Source organism: Dipodomys ordii, unplaced genomic scaffold (genome assembly GCF_000151885.1).
Source record: "Dipodomys ordii isolate 6190 unplaced genomic scaffold, Dord_2.0 Scaffold30, whole genome shotgun sequence".
Taxonomy (NCBI): Eukaryota; Metazoa; Chordata; class Mammalia; order Rodentia; family Heteromyidae; genus Dipodomys; species Dipodomys ordii.
In genome coordinates this window covers 1855725-1871275 of record NW_012267246.1, presented here as the reverse complement: position 1 = coordinate 1871275, position 15551 = coordinate 1855725, and the positions used below count along the sequence as shown (strand labels likewise).

The 15551-nt window shown below is 45.6% G+C and overlaps 1 protein-coding gene across 1 annotated transcript; it reads left to right on the top strand.

Annotated features, from left to right (window-relative positions):
* Nucleotides 1-1178: 1178 nt before the first annotated feature.
* Slc33a1 (solute carrier family 33 (acetyl-CoA transporter), member 1) lies at nucleotides 1179-13999 on the top strand. Its single transcript, XM_013016251.1, has 7 exons — nucleotides 1179-2341; nucleotides 6401-6591; nucleotides 8455-8639; nucleotides 9253-9370; nucleotides 10939-11154; nucleotides 11983-12179; nucleotides 13718-13999. Exons 1-6 carry the CDS (start codon nucleotides 1567-1569, stop codon nucleotides 12148-12150), a joined length of 1653 nt encoding a protein of 550 aa, XP_012871705.1. The 5' UTR covers nucleotides 1179-1566; the 3' UTR covers nucleotides 12151-12179; nucleotides 13718-13999.
* The last annotated feature ends 1552 nt before the right edge of the window (nucleotides 14000-15551 follow it).

The following is a 15551-nucleotide window of genomic DNA, read 5'->3' as shown; positions in this document are numbered from 1 at the left end:
AGAGGCAGTGTCCAGGCTTTAAATTCAAGCCCCCAGGCCCAGGGGGAGAAAATAAAAGTTACTCTGAAAGGTTTCCCCTTAACAAAGTGTAAAATAAATGTTAGAACTTAGCCACATCTACTGTGTTCACGATGTCAGGATCTAGTCTAGATATGAAGACGCAAATGAGACAACACTTGCCAAACTCACCTTATTCTAAATAATCTATGAGTATAGCGAAGTGATTTGATGTTCTTACCACACTTTACAAAAGGAAATTAGGACCAGTGAAATAATGTGGTTAACTGAAGTGCCTCACAGACTATTCTCCCAGCTAGCTTCAAACTGTAACGCTCAGATCTCAGCGTCCCTAAGTAGCTGGGATTACCGGTGTGCACTAGAGGCACCTGGTGGGCAGATTGTAAAGCAGAAAATTGTCCTCTTTCATTGCTAAGTGTTAAATGTGGGGCCTTCTGCCATCCTAATCATTTTCAGTTAATATTGTTAAATATACCCAAATACTATATAACCGACTAGTTAACAAGTTGTAATTTTTCCTTTTGCAAAATCAAATATCCACCTCCCCCTTCACCTAGTTCCTGGTGGCAACCTGTTTCCTTTTTCGGTGAGGTGTGTGTGTGTGCCGGTTCTGGGGTTTGAACTCAAGGTCCAGGGCTTTTGCTCAAGAACGGCGCTGTACCACTTGGGTCACAGCTCCACTTCGGCTTTCTGCTAATGAATTGGGGATGAGAGCCCAGCGCCACGATCCCCGGAGCTCAGCCAACGGAGTAGCTGGGACTGCAGGCCGAGTCCACTAGGACCCGACAGCGCCGTCTACGGATCCAGCCAGCCCGGGGTAAGTTCGCCCGCCGCCCGCGCAGTCGCAGTTTGGCAGAGCGCGGACCCAATCCCTAAGGCCCACGCTGTCCAGGCTGGCGCATGCGCTCGCGGAGCCCGAGCTCTCGCGGCCCCTGTCCAGCACGCTCGGGTAGGGTACGCCAGTGTGAATCCTCCCGGAGTTCCGCGCCTCCTCGATTAAGGGTTCCGGAGGAGCTTGACTCTGCCGCTCGGCAGCCGGAGCGCATCCTGATTGGCTAACCCTGAGACGGACCGCCGGAACGGGTCCTGATTGGCTAGCTCTGAAACGGGGCGAGGACTGATTTGAGGCTGGGACCACTTCCAGAGGCGCCAGACCGGAAGTTGGCCGGCGCCGCCGGAGTACTGGGGAGAAAGGGTTCTCTGCCGCCCCAATACCGGCCGGGGCTCGCGGCGGGCGAGACGCCGGCCGTTCTGTCCCGCCGTACTCCAGGGCCCGTTTCCATCGCGACAACACGGCCCCCTCCCGCAGCCCCGAGCCCGGTGCGGCTGCCCGGGCGGCGCCTACCGCCTCCCCGAAGCCGCTCGTCGGGACCACCGGCCGGGAACCGGCCCCCTTCCCGGGCCCTCCTGGTTGCCTCGGGCCCCGCCTGGTCGCGGTCTTAGCCCCCGAGACCCTGGTCCAGCGCGGCTGCCTGGGACTCGGGACCTGCCGGATCCAAGACGCTCGTCCCCGGGCCACCTCCAGCGGGGCTCTGCGTCGTCCCTGACATGTCGCCCACCGTCTCCCACAAGGACAGCAGCCGGCAGCGGCGGCCGGGGACTCTGAACCACTGTCCGGAAGTGAAGAGCGGCCCCCTGCCGCCGGGCGGCTGGGACGACGGCCAGCTGGACGCCATGGGCGGAGAAGGGGACCGAGAAGCACTTTTGAGGGACGCTGGCCCCGGGAACTCGCCGAAGGGCCCTCGGAGTTACCGCGCCGAGCTGGGCAGCATCTTGCTGCTGCTGCTGCTCTACGTGCTGCAGGGCATCCCCCTGGGCCTGGCGGGGAGCGTCCCCCTCATCCTGCAGAGCAAGAACGTCAGCTACACGGACCAAGCCTTCTTCAGCTTCGTCTTCTGGCCCTTCAGTCTCAAGCTGCTCTGGGCGCCCTTGGTGGACGCCGTCTACTTGAAGAGCTTCGGCCGTCGCAAATCGTGGCTGGTCCCGACCCAGTACGTACTAGGACTCTTCATGATCTACCTGTCCACGCAGGTGGACCGTTTGCTGGGGAACACCGACGGCCGGCCCCCCGACGTTGTGGCGCTCACGGTGACATTCTTTCTGTTTGAGTTCCTGGCCGCCACGCAGGACATCGCTGTTGACGGCTGGGCGTTAACGATGCTATCCCGGGAGAACGTGGGGTACGCTTCCACTTGTAATTCGGTGGGCCAGACCGCAGGCTACTTTCTGGGCAATGTTTTGTTTCTGGCCCTGGAATCCGCGGACTTTTGTAACAAATATTTACGGTTTCAGCCTCAGCCCCGGGGAATCGTTACTCTTGCAGGTAGTGTATGGAAACGTCATGCTGCTCGGTCATCTTAGGGTGATGAATTGTCTTGACAGTATGTGAAGCACGTTATTTCAGGGACTGGGAATCTTTGGGGGGGTGGGAGGGATGGCTCGAAGTATTTTTTGTGATTTTGGTTAAAAAAGACGTTAACCAGAGTGTCAGTAAAGCCAGCGAACTACATAGGAGCCCACCTTATTGATCTGTCAGCAGACAGGAAGTGGCAGAATAACCAAACTGAGCCTGGGATTCACTGGCCCTTGCGGAATACACAGATGTACATTGGAACAGGGGGAAAAAAAAGTCTAGCACATGTGGCTCAGCTTTTCCCTGGTGTGTTGGTTGGATTGATTACTCGCTTCCTGCTGTCCTTCCCTTTCTCATCCCTGAGCGCTGTGTCCTCATCTCGCCATTTGCTGGGGGAACCGGGCCATTTCATTCAAACTGAATTAGAGTTGGTTCTAAAGGCCACCTGAATAAGGCAGTCTTGAGGACAAGGGATGGGGAAATGGACTTTTATGGGAACGGAAAGTGTCCAGCCATTGGCTGCCTTAGAGCGAGTAAGAATTCTCATTTTAGATAGCATTTGACTTATGAGCGTTTTATTATGACTTGCTCTTTTGTGTGTCTGTTTGACCGTAGAATTTGAACTTTGTTCTTCAGGACAGTCTTTGACAGCTTTTTTAAAATTTAACTTTTTGTGTCTGTAGAAAGTGGACTTCTGTTTTTGGCTCAAACATTTTAGTTAAAGAGTTCTTAGGCTTGGCAGTGTAGCTTAGTGGCAGAGTACGTGCCTTACATATAACAGGCACCAGCATTGGGGATTTATAAAAATAAAAAACAGGCCGGGCGCTGGTGGCTCACTCCTGTAATCCTAGCTACTCAGGAGGCTGAGATCTGAGGATCGCCGTTCAAAGCCAGCCCGGGCAGGAGAGACCTTGAGACTCCTATCTCCAATAAACCACCAGAAAACCGGAAGTGGCGCTGTAGCTCAAGTGGTAGAGCGCTCGCCTTGAGCTGAAGAGCTGAGGGACAGTGCCCAGGCCCAGAGTTCAAGCCCCACGACCGACAAAAAAAAAAAAAAGATAAATAAATAAAAAACAGGTTAGAGACTTTCTGTTTTCTATTTTCCTTCTAATTACACATACCATCTTGATGAGTAAAAGTTTGCATGGGATTGAACCAGCATTCTTGTATGTGAGGCAAATGCTTGTTGGAGATTGAATTTAAGTTCCAAATCCTGACCAGTGGTTTTCAGGGATTTTAAACAGAAAGAACCATGCACTCTCAATCAGGATAAAGAAAGGAGAGGAGGAAAATCTGAATATTAGAAGGACACATAACTTTTAAAAATTTAAATGTGCTCTAGGGTTATCACTGTTTTGAGTATTGCCAATAAGTAGAGATGGAGTATACTGAGAAGGAAGTACTTGACATCCAGAAGGCAGAAATTTTGCATAAGAGAATAGGAAGAGAGCTGAAGCCCTTAGAGCAAAGCCTCAATTACATGGAGGTTGGCTCTTTCAAACTTGCAGGACAGTCCTGAACTCAGAAATAGGCCTTTTCTATTCTCAAGAGTCTTCTCTAAACTCTTTTCCTCTAGAAAAGAGACCTTTTAAGGTACAAGAAATGATAGACCCAAAAGAACAAAAAAGTTTGAACATAAAGTTTTATTACTTGAAAAGATAATTTATTTCAGTTTCTTCGTTTTTTTGCAATGAGGAACTGAGGTCAAGTGACAGGTAGAGATAGACTTGTAGTTGAGGCATTTCTGATTCCTGATCTAAATTCATACAATTGGTAGGAAATTAGGAAAAACTTCAGGAAAGCCCTTGAAATCTGGATATAAGGCTTTATTTATTCCTTCCTTTATTTTTTCTTTATTTTTTCCTTCCTTTATTTTTTTCTCTCCCTCTCTCCCATCTGTTTTTTTTCCTTTATTTCTTCCTTTTTTTCCAGAGAAAAAAATATTATGACACCTGATGTCTGAAAAACTCCAGCCTACTCCAAGAGTGTTTTATTTCCAGAATTGGCAGTCTAAAGTTTGCTTGTTTTAATTTTTTAAATGCTGAATGCTTATTTGGCAACAGGGTTGTAAGTGTTATAATTAAGTTAAACCTGGAAATTTTCTCTCCCAAGAATCTCATCATAGTTTATGATGTAGATTTCTAAGTCACAATAATGAGCAGGTAGATGAGTAATGTGAATAGAAAGGAGCTTCTTTTCTAATGACTTATTTTCTTGTGTCAGGGAGCCCAGGATTGCTAGATCTTAAATATACTCTGGTTGAGATGCTAATTCCCTTCTTGTTTATTTTCCTACTTTAAAAATGCTAGTTAGGGGCTCAGAAGGTGGTTCAGCAGTAAAATACTTGCCTCGCAAACATGAGGCCTGGGGTTGGATTCGTCAGTACCACATAAACAGAAAAGGCCAGAAGTAGCGCTGTGGCTCAAGTGGTAGAGTGCTAGCCCTGAGCTGAAGAGCTGAGGGACAGCACCCAGGCTTAGAGTTCAAGCCCCACGACTGACAAAAAAAAAAAAAAACTAGTTAGGTCTATAGAAACTATGTCATTAGGCCGGAACCAGCATGTGACTGGAAGCTGAGATCACCGATGTAGAAGTGCTAGAACAGAAGAGAGAAGAATGCATTAGACATTCACATTTATAGATATTTTTTTTTATTTTTCTGTCGGTATTGGGGCTTGGACTCAGCACCTCAGGCTCTTGCTTAGCTTTTGCACTCAAAGCTGACCCTCTTCCACTTGAGCCACAGTTCCACTTCCAGCTTTTTGCTGGTTAATTAAAGACAAAAGCGTCTTTAGGACTTTTCTGCCCTGGTTGGCTTCAAATTAAATTTCAATCCTTGATCTCAGTCTCTTGAGTAACTAGGATTACAGCTGTGAATCACCAGCACCCAGCTGGTTGGAGGGCTGAGGAGGTAAGGAGAAGAGGACAGGAGGAAGAAAGGAGTGAAGAGGAGAGGGAGAAGGAAATCAGAAAGGAGAAGAGGGGTGTGGAATGAAGGAGAGCAGAGGAAGGAAAGAGGAGTGGAGAGGAGGGGGAGAAGGAAAGGAGGAGGATGTGGAATGGAGGAGAGCAGGAGGGAAGGGAAAGAAAGGAAGAAAAAGGTGGCATAGCCAAATCGTGTTATTTTACAGCTGCAGAAACTGAGAGGAGGTCTTCAGTACTTCGTGGCAGCTAGTTAACATGTTTTTCAGCAAGATTAACATGGCTTGGGTTTTGCATCAGGTATCAGGTCACACATTTGCCATTTAGGATGTGACTGTAGGCAGTTTGATCTGGAGCGGGGTTAGGGAGAGCCTCATATATGGGGTTGTGGTAAAGGAGATAATATGTGTAAAACACTGGCATATGTGGCACATGGCATGCACGTTATTAGTGACTGTCAACACCAGGGCACACTTGCTCACCAGTCAGCTTGTAATATAGGCCAGCTATCTTTCACTATAACAGCCATCCCACACCTACAAGTACAAGGAAGTTACTTATCTGCTACTATGTTAAAAGAGGTATTACTCTTGAGCAGATAAAAAAAAGTGATATGTTCTTTATTGTCTGAGTTGCTGAAGTAATGCCATGGTTGGGGAGTGTGAGGTGACTTCACTGGTGGATGCTGCATGCTTTGAAAATCACCTCCCGGGAAGTGGCGCTGTAGCTCAAGTGGTAGAGTGCTCGCCTTGAGCTGAAGAGCTGAGGGACAGCGCCCAGGCCCAGAGTTCAAGCCCCACGACCGACCAAAAAAAAAAAAAAAGAATGAAAATCCCCTCCCCCCCCCCCCCCCCACACACACCTTTGTCTGAACTGGTATGCTATGCTTTTGTTTCATTCAGCACAGTCATGCGCTACCTGTCTGTAACCTTCCTTTTCTTTGGTAAGTATCACTATTTTTTGAGTCAATATAGTAAACAGAGTGAGGACTGTTGGTCTGCTATGCCTCGAGCATAGGCACCTATGTCCCTTGGGAAAAGTTGTGTATTATTTAGAGTAATTATTCATTTCAAAAGTTAATTACAGACTTAAAAATTCTTAATTTCAGATTTTCTTTTTTTCTGGGGAACTGTATTTTTAATCACAACGACATTAGTTGCCCTTTTGAAAAAAGAAAACCGAGAAGTACCGGTAGTGAAAGAAGAGACACAAGGCATCACAGACACCTATAAGCTGCTTTTTGCAATCATAAGGATGCCAGCAGTCCTGGCGTTTTGCCTTCTGATTCTAACCTCAAAGGTAAGAGCTTTGGAAGCACACTTCCCCTTCCATGGCAGTTGCCAGCTTTATGGAGGTCTTTCTGTAGAACTCAGTCCTTAGCACAACCCCTTCCTACACCATGAGGCTTCTGTAATGAAGAGCAATATTTGTTTGTTGCATGTACTTAAAATTGTGATGATATCAAGTATAATTTTTTAAAAAGCTAAGTGACTTGGAATTTTGAAAAGAATCACGTCAGTTTAAAGAACTGGTAGTAAATATGAATTTTATTAACGTTATTAATGGTTGTGATAGAAATTAATACCTTGATAATTAATAGCTGTGTCTTGTTGAAATGATTACACCCTTAAGAATATTGGGATGGTAAAATTATCTATGGAAGTATATGAGTGTTGAGACATGTATTTAAAAACCCTTTAATTGGGCTGGAAATGTGACTCAGTGGTATAGCAACTGCTTAGCAAGCATAGGCCAAGTTCAAAACCTAGCTACTGAGATCTGAAGTTCATGGTTCAAAGCTAGCCAGAAAAAAACATGAGATTTTTTTTTGGGGGGGGGTCCGGTCATGGGGCCTGAACTCTGGGCCTGGGTGCTGTCCCTCAGCTCTTCAGCTCAAGGCTAGCACTCTACCACTTGAGCCACAGAGCCACTTCTGGCTTTTTTCTTTTTGCTTATGTGGTGCTGAGGAATTGAACCCAGGGCCTCAGGCATACAAGGCGAGTGCTCTACCACTGAGCCACCTTCCCAGCCCAAAACATGAGATTCTTATTTCTAGTTATCCACAAAAAAAAGTGGAACTGTGGCTCAAATGCTAGAATGCTAGCCTTGAGCACAAAATCTCAGGGACAGAGCCTAATATAGGGGGGAAAATGGTTATTATTTGTATATATTATGTATATATATTTCTATATATTATGTATAATTTGTTTTTAAAAAATGATATACTTTCATACTGAAAGTTTGTTGGCAAGGGAACCTCATAGATAGGCCTTTAGAGTCTTTTTTTTTGGGGGGGGAGTCTGAACTCTGGGCCTGGGTGCTGTCCCTCAGCTCTTCAGCTCAAGGCTAGCACTCTACCACTTGAGCCACAGTACCACTTCCGGCTTTTTTCTTTTTGCTTATGTGGTGCTGAGGATTCGAACCCAGGGCCTCATGCATGTAAGGCAAGCGCTCTACCACTGAGCCACCTTCCCAGCCCCCTTTAGAGTCTTAATTGACAGCATTTAACTGTTTCCTTTATTCTTTTAAAATGTTTCAGAGCCATTGGTGTACATTGTGTACCCTTATCTATAAGTAACTTAAACTTGTAACCCAAAGAACAAGATTCTCTTTCACAAAACTAAGCTCATAAGAAACTAGGAAGTTTAAAACGGATCAAATTGCTTTGAGTGGTGGTAGAGCTTGAACTCCAGGCCTCCAGATTAACATTAACTTTTTTTCTTTTTTACCTGAAGGCTGGCTCTATGACTTGAGCCACAGCTCCAGTTACAGCTTTTTGGTGGTTAATTGGAGATGAAAGTCACACTTTCCTGCCTTAGCTGACTTCAAACCATGATCCTCAGATCTCAGCCTCCAGAGTAGCTAAGATTAGAGGTGTAAGTCACCAGTACCCAGCCTAAAGGCTTTTCTTTTAAACTTATGATACACAAGCTTGTAAGTGTTTATTTTATATAACACATTGGACTTTTTTGAAGTAGAAGCTCAGTTGTTAGTTGAGCCGCTGGTAGTTGCTGTCGGGGTTAGGTGCTGTGGCTCTCACTGGGTAATGTGCAGGCTGAGGCAGGACCCTCACTTTAGGACTTGGCTGCTCCCTCCCTGGACAGTGAGGCCGGGTTCCTAGTGTAGAGCACCAGTCCACATGCTTGCTTGTTTCCGTTGCAGATTGGCTTTTCAGCCGCAGATGCAGTGACAGGACTGAAGCTGGTGGAAGAAGGTGTGCCCAAGGAGCACCTCGCCCTGTTGGCTGTGCCCATGGTTCCTCTGCAGATAGTGCTGCCTCTGATCATCAGCAGGTACACTGCCGGTCCTCAGCCGCTGAACGTGTTCTACAAAGCCATGCCCTACAGGTGAGTGCCAGAGGAAGCCTATCGAAGCATTAGAAGAGGGAGAAACCAAACTGCAGGCCTGCAACAGATGGAGGTGTGGGGGAAGCCGAGGAAGAGCCTGGGGACCACCCACTGCCCCCAAGCATGCCAGCTGCCCGAGTTACAGGTGCTGGGCGGGGGACTTCAAGAGTGTAGGAGAGAACCCAGGGGCTGGCCATCACTTCCGGAGGACCTAACACTAAGAAGAGTGGTTAGCAGCTGGGTGCCCGTGGCTCATGCCTATAATCCTAGCTACTCAGGAGGCTGAGGTCAGGGATCTCAGTTCAAAGCCAGTCCGGGCAGGAAAGTCCGTAAGACTCTTATCTCCAATAAACCACTAGAAAACCGAAAGTGGCGCTATGGCTGAAGTGGTAGACCGCTCGCCTTGAGCTGAAGAGCGCAGGAACAGCACCCAAGCCCAGAGTTCAAGCCCTACGACTTGACCAAAAATAAAAGAGCAGTTAGCATGAGGAACAACCCCAGTGTCACCACTGGCTTAAGGAGAGCTTGTGCAGAGATGGTGTGGCTCTGATACCACCTGCGTGGTAGGCACTCGTGGTTCGCACGTGGTTACTCCCGGTTCCTTTCCCCCTAGGTTATTACTCGGGCTGGAGTATGCCCTGCTGGTCTGGTGGACTCCCAGAGTGGAGCACCAGGGCGGGTTCCCGGTCTATTACTACGCTGTGGTGCTGCTGAGCTATGCCCTACACCAGGTAAGCAGCCTTCCCGAGCTAAGACAGCACAGACATTTCCTACACTTCACTTACAAAAACAGCATTTAAGATTTAAACATGAAGTTCACAATGAGGATAAAATTCAGTGGTGAATCTTGGTCTTGGGTCTTTTGACATTGAGTTTTAAATTTTTCATTCAACAAGAATTTGTTACATTTCACAATTATCTCCAGAACCAGTTAACTTTCCACATATTTTTCTTTTTGGCACTATTGCAGTTTGAAATCAGAGCCTTGGGCTTTCTAGACAAGCACTGTACCACCTGAGCCAAAACCCAGCAGTTTTTGTTCTGTTTGGTTGGTTTTTTTGCTTTGGGTTTTTTTTTTGCGGGGGGGGGGGTGTTTTTTGTTTTTTGTTTTTGTTATTTTTCAGACAGTCTTCCATTTCTGTCCGGGGCTGGCCTTGGACTATAGTATTTCTACTTAAGCCTCCTGAGTGGCTGGATTGTAGAAGTGAATCACCATGCTAGCTTGTTAGTTGAGATAGGGTATCACTAACTTTTTGCTTGGATGACCTTGAGGTGTGAGCTTCCTGACCTCTGCCTCACCTCCAGCTGGGATTGCAGGTATGAACCACCACGCAGACCCCAGCTGATTTTACTCTTGCCTAAGTAGTTGTATCCATGGTGTGTTCTTTCTGAAGAAGTTGAGAAATCACGAGAGCTACTGGATTAAAGGCCTCAGACTGTGACTTCAGTGTTACATTACAACTTAACATTTGTAGTTTTGGCAGCAGTATGTTAAGCCTACCTCTCTTTGTTCCAAATGTGGTCTCCATCTGCTCCAGCCTCAGGTAGGCAGCTGCTCATTCTGGACCCTCAGACTGACACAAAGAGCTGTGTCCTTGGGTACAGTTGCTGCCATTTGTTAAGGCAGATTTCCTGTGGAGCCCAGACTACAGACTTTGGAAGTTATGGGCATACAATTCCTAAATGAACCAAAAAGTAGCTATCAGCTAATCTTAGTAGTTTGGGTTGTTTTATTTTTTTGCTATACAATTGCTATACAATTAGAAGTATTAGTGCATCTCGACTGACCGTATGTTTATAGTCATTGTGCCCATATTCAGATATGTATCCACATGTGTGTTGATAGTCCAGGTTCACATGCTTAGGTAACACATGCCCATGCATGGAGATACAGGAGAGCAGGTTGATTGCTATAAACAAATGTTACTCCTTTAGCTTTAGATTTCAGTAGGGAAGCTCTCAGAGTGAGCTAGAGAAATTGCACCAATCAGGTGCTCATGGAGAAAAGGTACAAGGTCAGGAACAGAGAAATGGGGTAGCCAGGACTCAGCTTCTTCCTCCAGCAAGTTCTGAGGAAACATCTGGGCTGTCAGGACCCATGTGCCCCTGGAGGGCCCTGGAGAAGTCCTGTCTGCTGTGCTGTTAGTGAGGAGCCTTTGGTGGCGCATGAGTTCACATCTCTGCATCCCATTTGGCCTTGTAGCTCCTCTCTAGAAACCTCTGGAGAGAAGTTCAGAGGAGCACCGCCTCAAGCAGGGTTTCTGTAGCACCCTGCTAAAGGTTTTTATTTTTCCCATAGGTTACATTGTACAGCATGTATGTTTCCATAATGGCTTTCAATGCCAAGGTTAGCGATCCACTCATTGGAGGAACCTACATGACCCTTCTGAATACCGTGTCCAATCTAGGAGGGAACTGGCCTTCCACGGTGGCTCTGTGGCTGGTGGATCCCCTCACGGTGAAAGAGTGTGTGGGAGCATCCAACCAGAACTGCCGGACACCTGATGCTGTCGAGGTGAGTATGCTGCAGAATCAGCTGACGTTGGGCTCATGGTAGGATGCTCGTCTTCCCATTGCCTCTGAGAAGAGTCTTGTGAAAAGTCACATGTGTCTGTAGTTTCTATATAGAAATGTACAACTTGTCCCTGTGACTACAGGGACCTCTCAGCAGAGGAGCCCTCCCCTCCTCAGGGATCACTGTGGGGCAGTGCGTTTATAGAGATACAGTAAGTTCGGAGAATCTTGGAAAAGAGAACATTCCGTGGGTTTCCTAGTAATTGCACTGAAACTGAGTGGTAAGTATGGTTTGTCCATAAATTATTTCAGATTAACATTAATCTTCTAGAACAGTCATTGGCAACTTCCTCACATTTCAGAGCAGAAAAGACTGCGTTTTGAAAATAAGTACTGTTTATGGCAAGAACTCAAAATTATTTTAGATCTGTAGCACTAAGACACATTAGCATAGTTTGCCATTTAAAGGAAGTAAAATATTGGGATGTTTTTAACAAATGTCTCATGATAAGTCTCTTAAATTGCATAAATCTTTTATTTTTTTGGGGGGGGTCCGGTCGTGGGGCCTGAACTCTGGGCTTGGGTGCTGTCCCTCAGCTCTTCAGCTCAAGGCTAGCATGCTACCACTTGAGCCATAGCACCACTTCCGGCTTTTTTTTTTCCTGCTTATGTGGTGCTGAGGAATCGAACCCAGGGCCTCATGCATACAAGGCAAGCGCTCTACCACTGAGCCACCCTCCCAGCCCCTGCATAAATCTTTTAAAGTAGAGTAATTGCTGGATACTTTTATTTTGAAATGGGATTATTCATTATAATTTTATTTTTATAGCTTTGCAGAAAACTCGGTGGCTCGTGTGTTACAGCACTGGATGGTTATTATGTGGAATCCATTATCTGTGTTTTTATTGGATTTGGTTGGTGGTACTTTCTTGGTCCAAAATTTAAAAAGTTACAGGATGAGGAGCCATCTTCCTGGAAGTGCAAAAGGAACAATTAATGCGCCACAACAGGCAGACATGCCAGAAGGTAACTAGGCTTAGTTTTGTTCAGAGAGCTGTGATAATCAGTGTATAAGACTATAAAATATTATTTTAAACAAGGAAATTACATAAAATGCCAAATGGTTGAAAAGTAGAGATGTCTTTGTATGTTTTATCATACTTTTTCCTTGCTTTGTTAATGTATTTAAAATTTCCTGAAGGCCAGGAAATGGGCTCTGTCATGACTTTCTTGTACTGATGAGGCCTACTCTCACTGGCAGCCCAGCGCTGACCTGCAGCCAAGTGTTGGTGTTGGTTCCTGTTGTTGAGCTGTATTTTAAATTTGGGTACAGTATACTAAATGCAAGGCAGCTCGCTCGATACTCGGAACTGACTGTAACTGGTTGAGCCTCGCTGGAAGTTAACATCCTATTTGAATTGTTAGCCAGTTAGATTTATGTGAAATTTGATAGGAAGAAAATGTAGACCCCAGAAGCATAACCTAGGTGTTTTTTTTGTGACCATGACCATATTGTACAAAGGTGTTTAAAAAAAAAAAGGAAGAAAATGCTATTTTAAGTGTACTTTCTGCTTTTGTAATCATTAAAAATTTATAAGACTTATTCAAACTATTTTTTATAAAATGAAAACTATGATTTTTTTTAATTTATTGATTTCCGCAGTCCTTCCACCCTTTTCTAGATACTTTGATTCCTTGTTAACTTTGACTCTGTGATGGTGACAGGTTTTTGTTATAAGTACAACAGAGCAAACAGCTAGCTAATGAGAGGATCAGATTTAGTGTTGTACTTATTTATGTTCATGGCATTTTGAAAATAAAATATTCTTCAAGCACTTGTTTTAATTACTATGAAAAAAACAGTAAACTTTCCAACAGAATGTAATTTAAATGAGTAATAACACTTTTGGAAAGTAACATTTTAACAGTGAAATGAACATTTCTGTGCCTTTGACAAATTAAGTCATGTGGCGGGGGAGTTTTTTAATGAAGCACTTTACTGGTGAAAAGATCTCGTAATTGCTTTATGCCAAATCAGCTATGACTTGTCCTTTTGTTGAAGCTCAGCCTTCTGTTTTCTACATAAACTCATTCCAGTGGAATATTGCCATTCCAAGAGAATTAAACTTTGAGCCCATTAACAAATTCACACCGGGTGGTAAGGTTCTCAGAATATTTTGTATCAGGTGTTACTCTAACTCTTTTAAAATTGTCTAAGTCCTCCCAAATTAGGAACAAAGAGATGAAGGTATGAGTCTTAGTATTTATCTTCAAGCACACACCTCTTATCTCAGGAGGCTGAGATAAGAGGATCATGGTTCAAAGCCAGCCTAGACAAGAAAGTCCTAGAGACTTATCTCCAATTAGCCACCAGAAAACTAGAAGTAGTGCTGTGGCTCAAGGGGTAGAGTGCTTGGCCTTGAGCAAAAAAGCTCAGGGATAGAGCACAGGCCCTGAGTTCAAGCCTCACAATTGATTTAAAAAACAACAACAATGATAATAGTAATGATAATTTTATGTTCGTATGAAAAACCTTACTGACTCCTGTGAATTTTATAATATAGGTTGGATTTAGAGCGGGGGTTTTTGTAAGTGATGGAGGATAACTGGGTGGGAGAAAATGGCCGAAGGCTGACAGCCAGCACCTGAAGAAGAGTGGGCGTGGCGCTGCACTAGCTCTGCTGTGGAAAGCCGTGACGGGTATCCGGGTCAATCAAGGAGAGGCCAGGAGGTTGCACTGGACCAGACTACAGTACTTTGCCACGGGCGATCCATGATCATGTATTGTATAATCCAGATGTTTACTTGAATAAAGAAAAAAGCCCACTGGACTCAGATGTGTGAAATGTTGTGTTTTGCGTGTTTTTTTTTTTTTTTTTTTTGCCAGTCCTGGGGCTTGAACTAAGGGTCTGGGCACTGTCCCTGAGCTTCTTTTGCCAAGGCTAACACTATCACTTGAGCCACAACGCCACTTCTGGCTTTATCTGTGGTACTGAGGACTCGAACCTAGGGCTTCAATTGCAAGCTAGACAAGCACTCTACCACTAAGCCACATTCCTAGCTCTGAAGTGTATTTTCATTTTTAACTCTTGGATTAAGAAGCTCGGGTTTCAATAACGTTTTATTTCACCTAATGGCTCACACCAGTAATTCTACCTACTCAGGAAGCTGAGATCTAAGAGTCCTGATTCAAAGCCAGCAATGTCAGAAAAAGTCCACAAGACTTATTTCTAATTAGCCACAAAAAGTACAAAGTGGAGCTGTGGCTCAAATGGTAGAGCATCAACTAGCCCTGATTAAAAAAAAAAAAAAAAAAAGCTCAGGGCAGCATCCTGGCCTTGTCAAGCCCCATACCAGCACACAGAAAAGATAAATAGCCCAAGCACCAATGGCTAGCACCTGTCACCTTAGCTACTCAGGAAGCTGGAATTTGAGGATCGCTTAAAGCCAGCCCAGTCTGGAAAGTTTGTGAGACTCTCATCTCCAATAACCTATTCCGAAATGGCCAGAGGTGGTGTTATGGCTCAAGTGGTAGAGCTCTATTCTTGAGCAAAAGAAGCTGAGGAATAGAGCCCAGGCCCTGGATTCAAGCCACAGGACTGGTAATAAATAACCTTTCCCCCCCCCCACTCATATTCAAGATATACATATATATATATATATATTTGAATGCATTCAAGAATAGAAGGATTATGTTCCAAGCCAGTCTGGGCAATAGTAAAACTCTTTGGAAAATTAAACAGCCTAGAAATATGGGCCAAGTGATAAAGTATCAGCCTAGTAAGTATAAGCTCTTTTAAGATCAAACCTCAGTACCACAGGAAAAATAATACTGATGGGGCTATGGCTACCGTTCACAGACACTGCCTTTGCAGAAATTACCGGAGTTTGGGGTGCAGCTGCGTGGTAGAGTACTTGTCTATATATGGGTGAGGGGGGGTAGATTTTCAAGAAAGCAAACTTGGTGTCAAACGTCATTGTTGAAATCTCTGAGCGTGTTGTGCCCATGTGCAGGTTTGAGTTTTAAGTACTTAGTGCACGGTCACTTCTGCGGGGCTGAGGAGGCCTGGACGCGGCACTGCTGCAATGTTTTGAGCATAGAGGAAAGGTTTGGTTTCTATTAAACCGTGGTGGTTAGGCACTGGTTTTTTGTTTTTTCTTTGCCAGTCCCGGGCCTTGAACTCGGCCTGGGCGCTGTCCCTGAGCCTCTCTGAGCTCCAGGGGAGCGCTCTACCACTTGAGCCACTGCGCCACTTGTGGCTTTCCCGCGTATGCGGTGCTGAAGACTCGAACCCACGCTGGCCTCACGCTCGCCAGGCCGGCGCTCCTCCACCGAGCCGCCACCAGCCGGTTTCTGCACAATTTGGAATGCTAGAGAGGGCCCGCGGGGCGCGCACA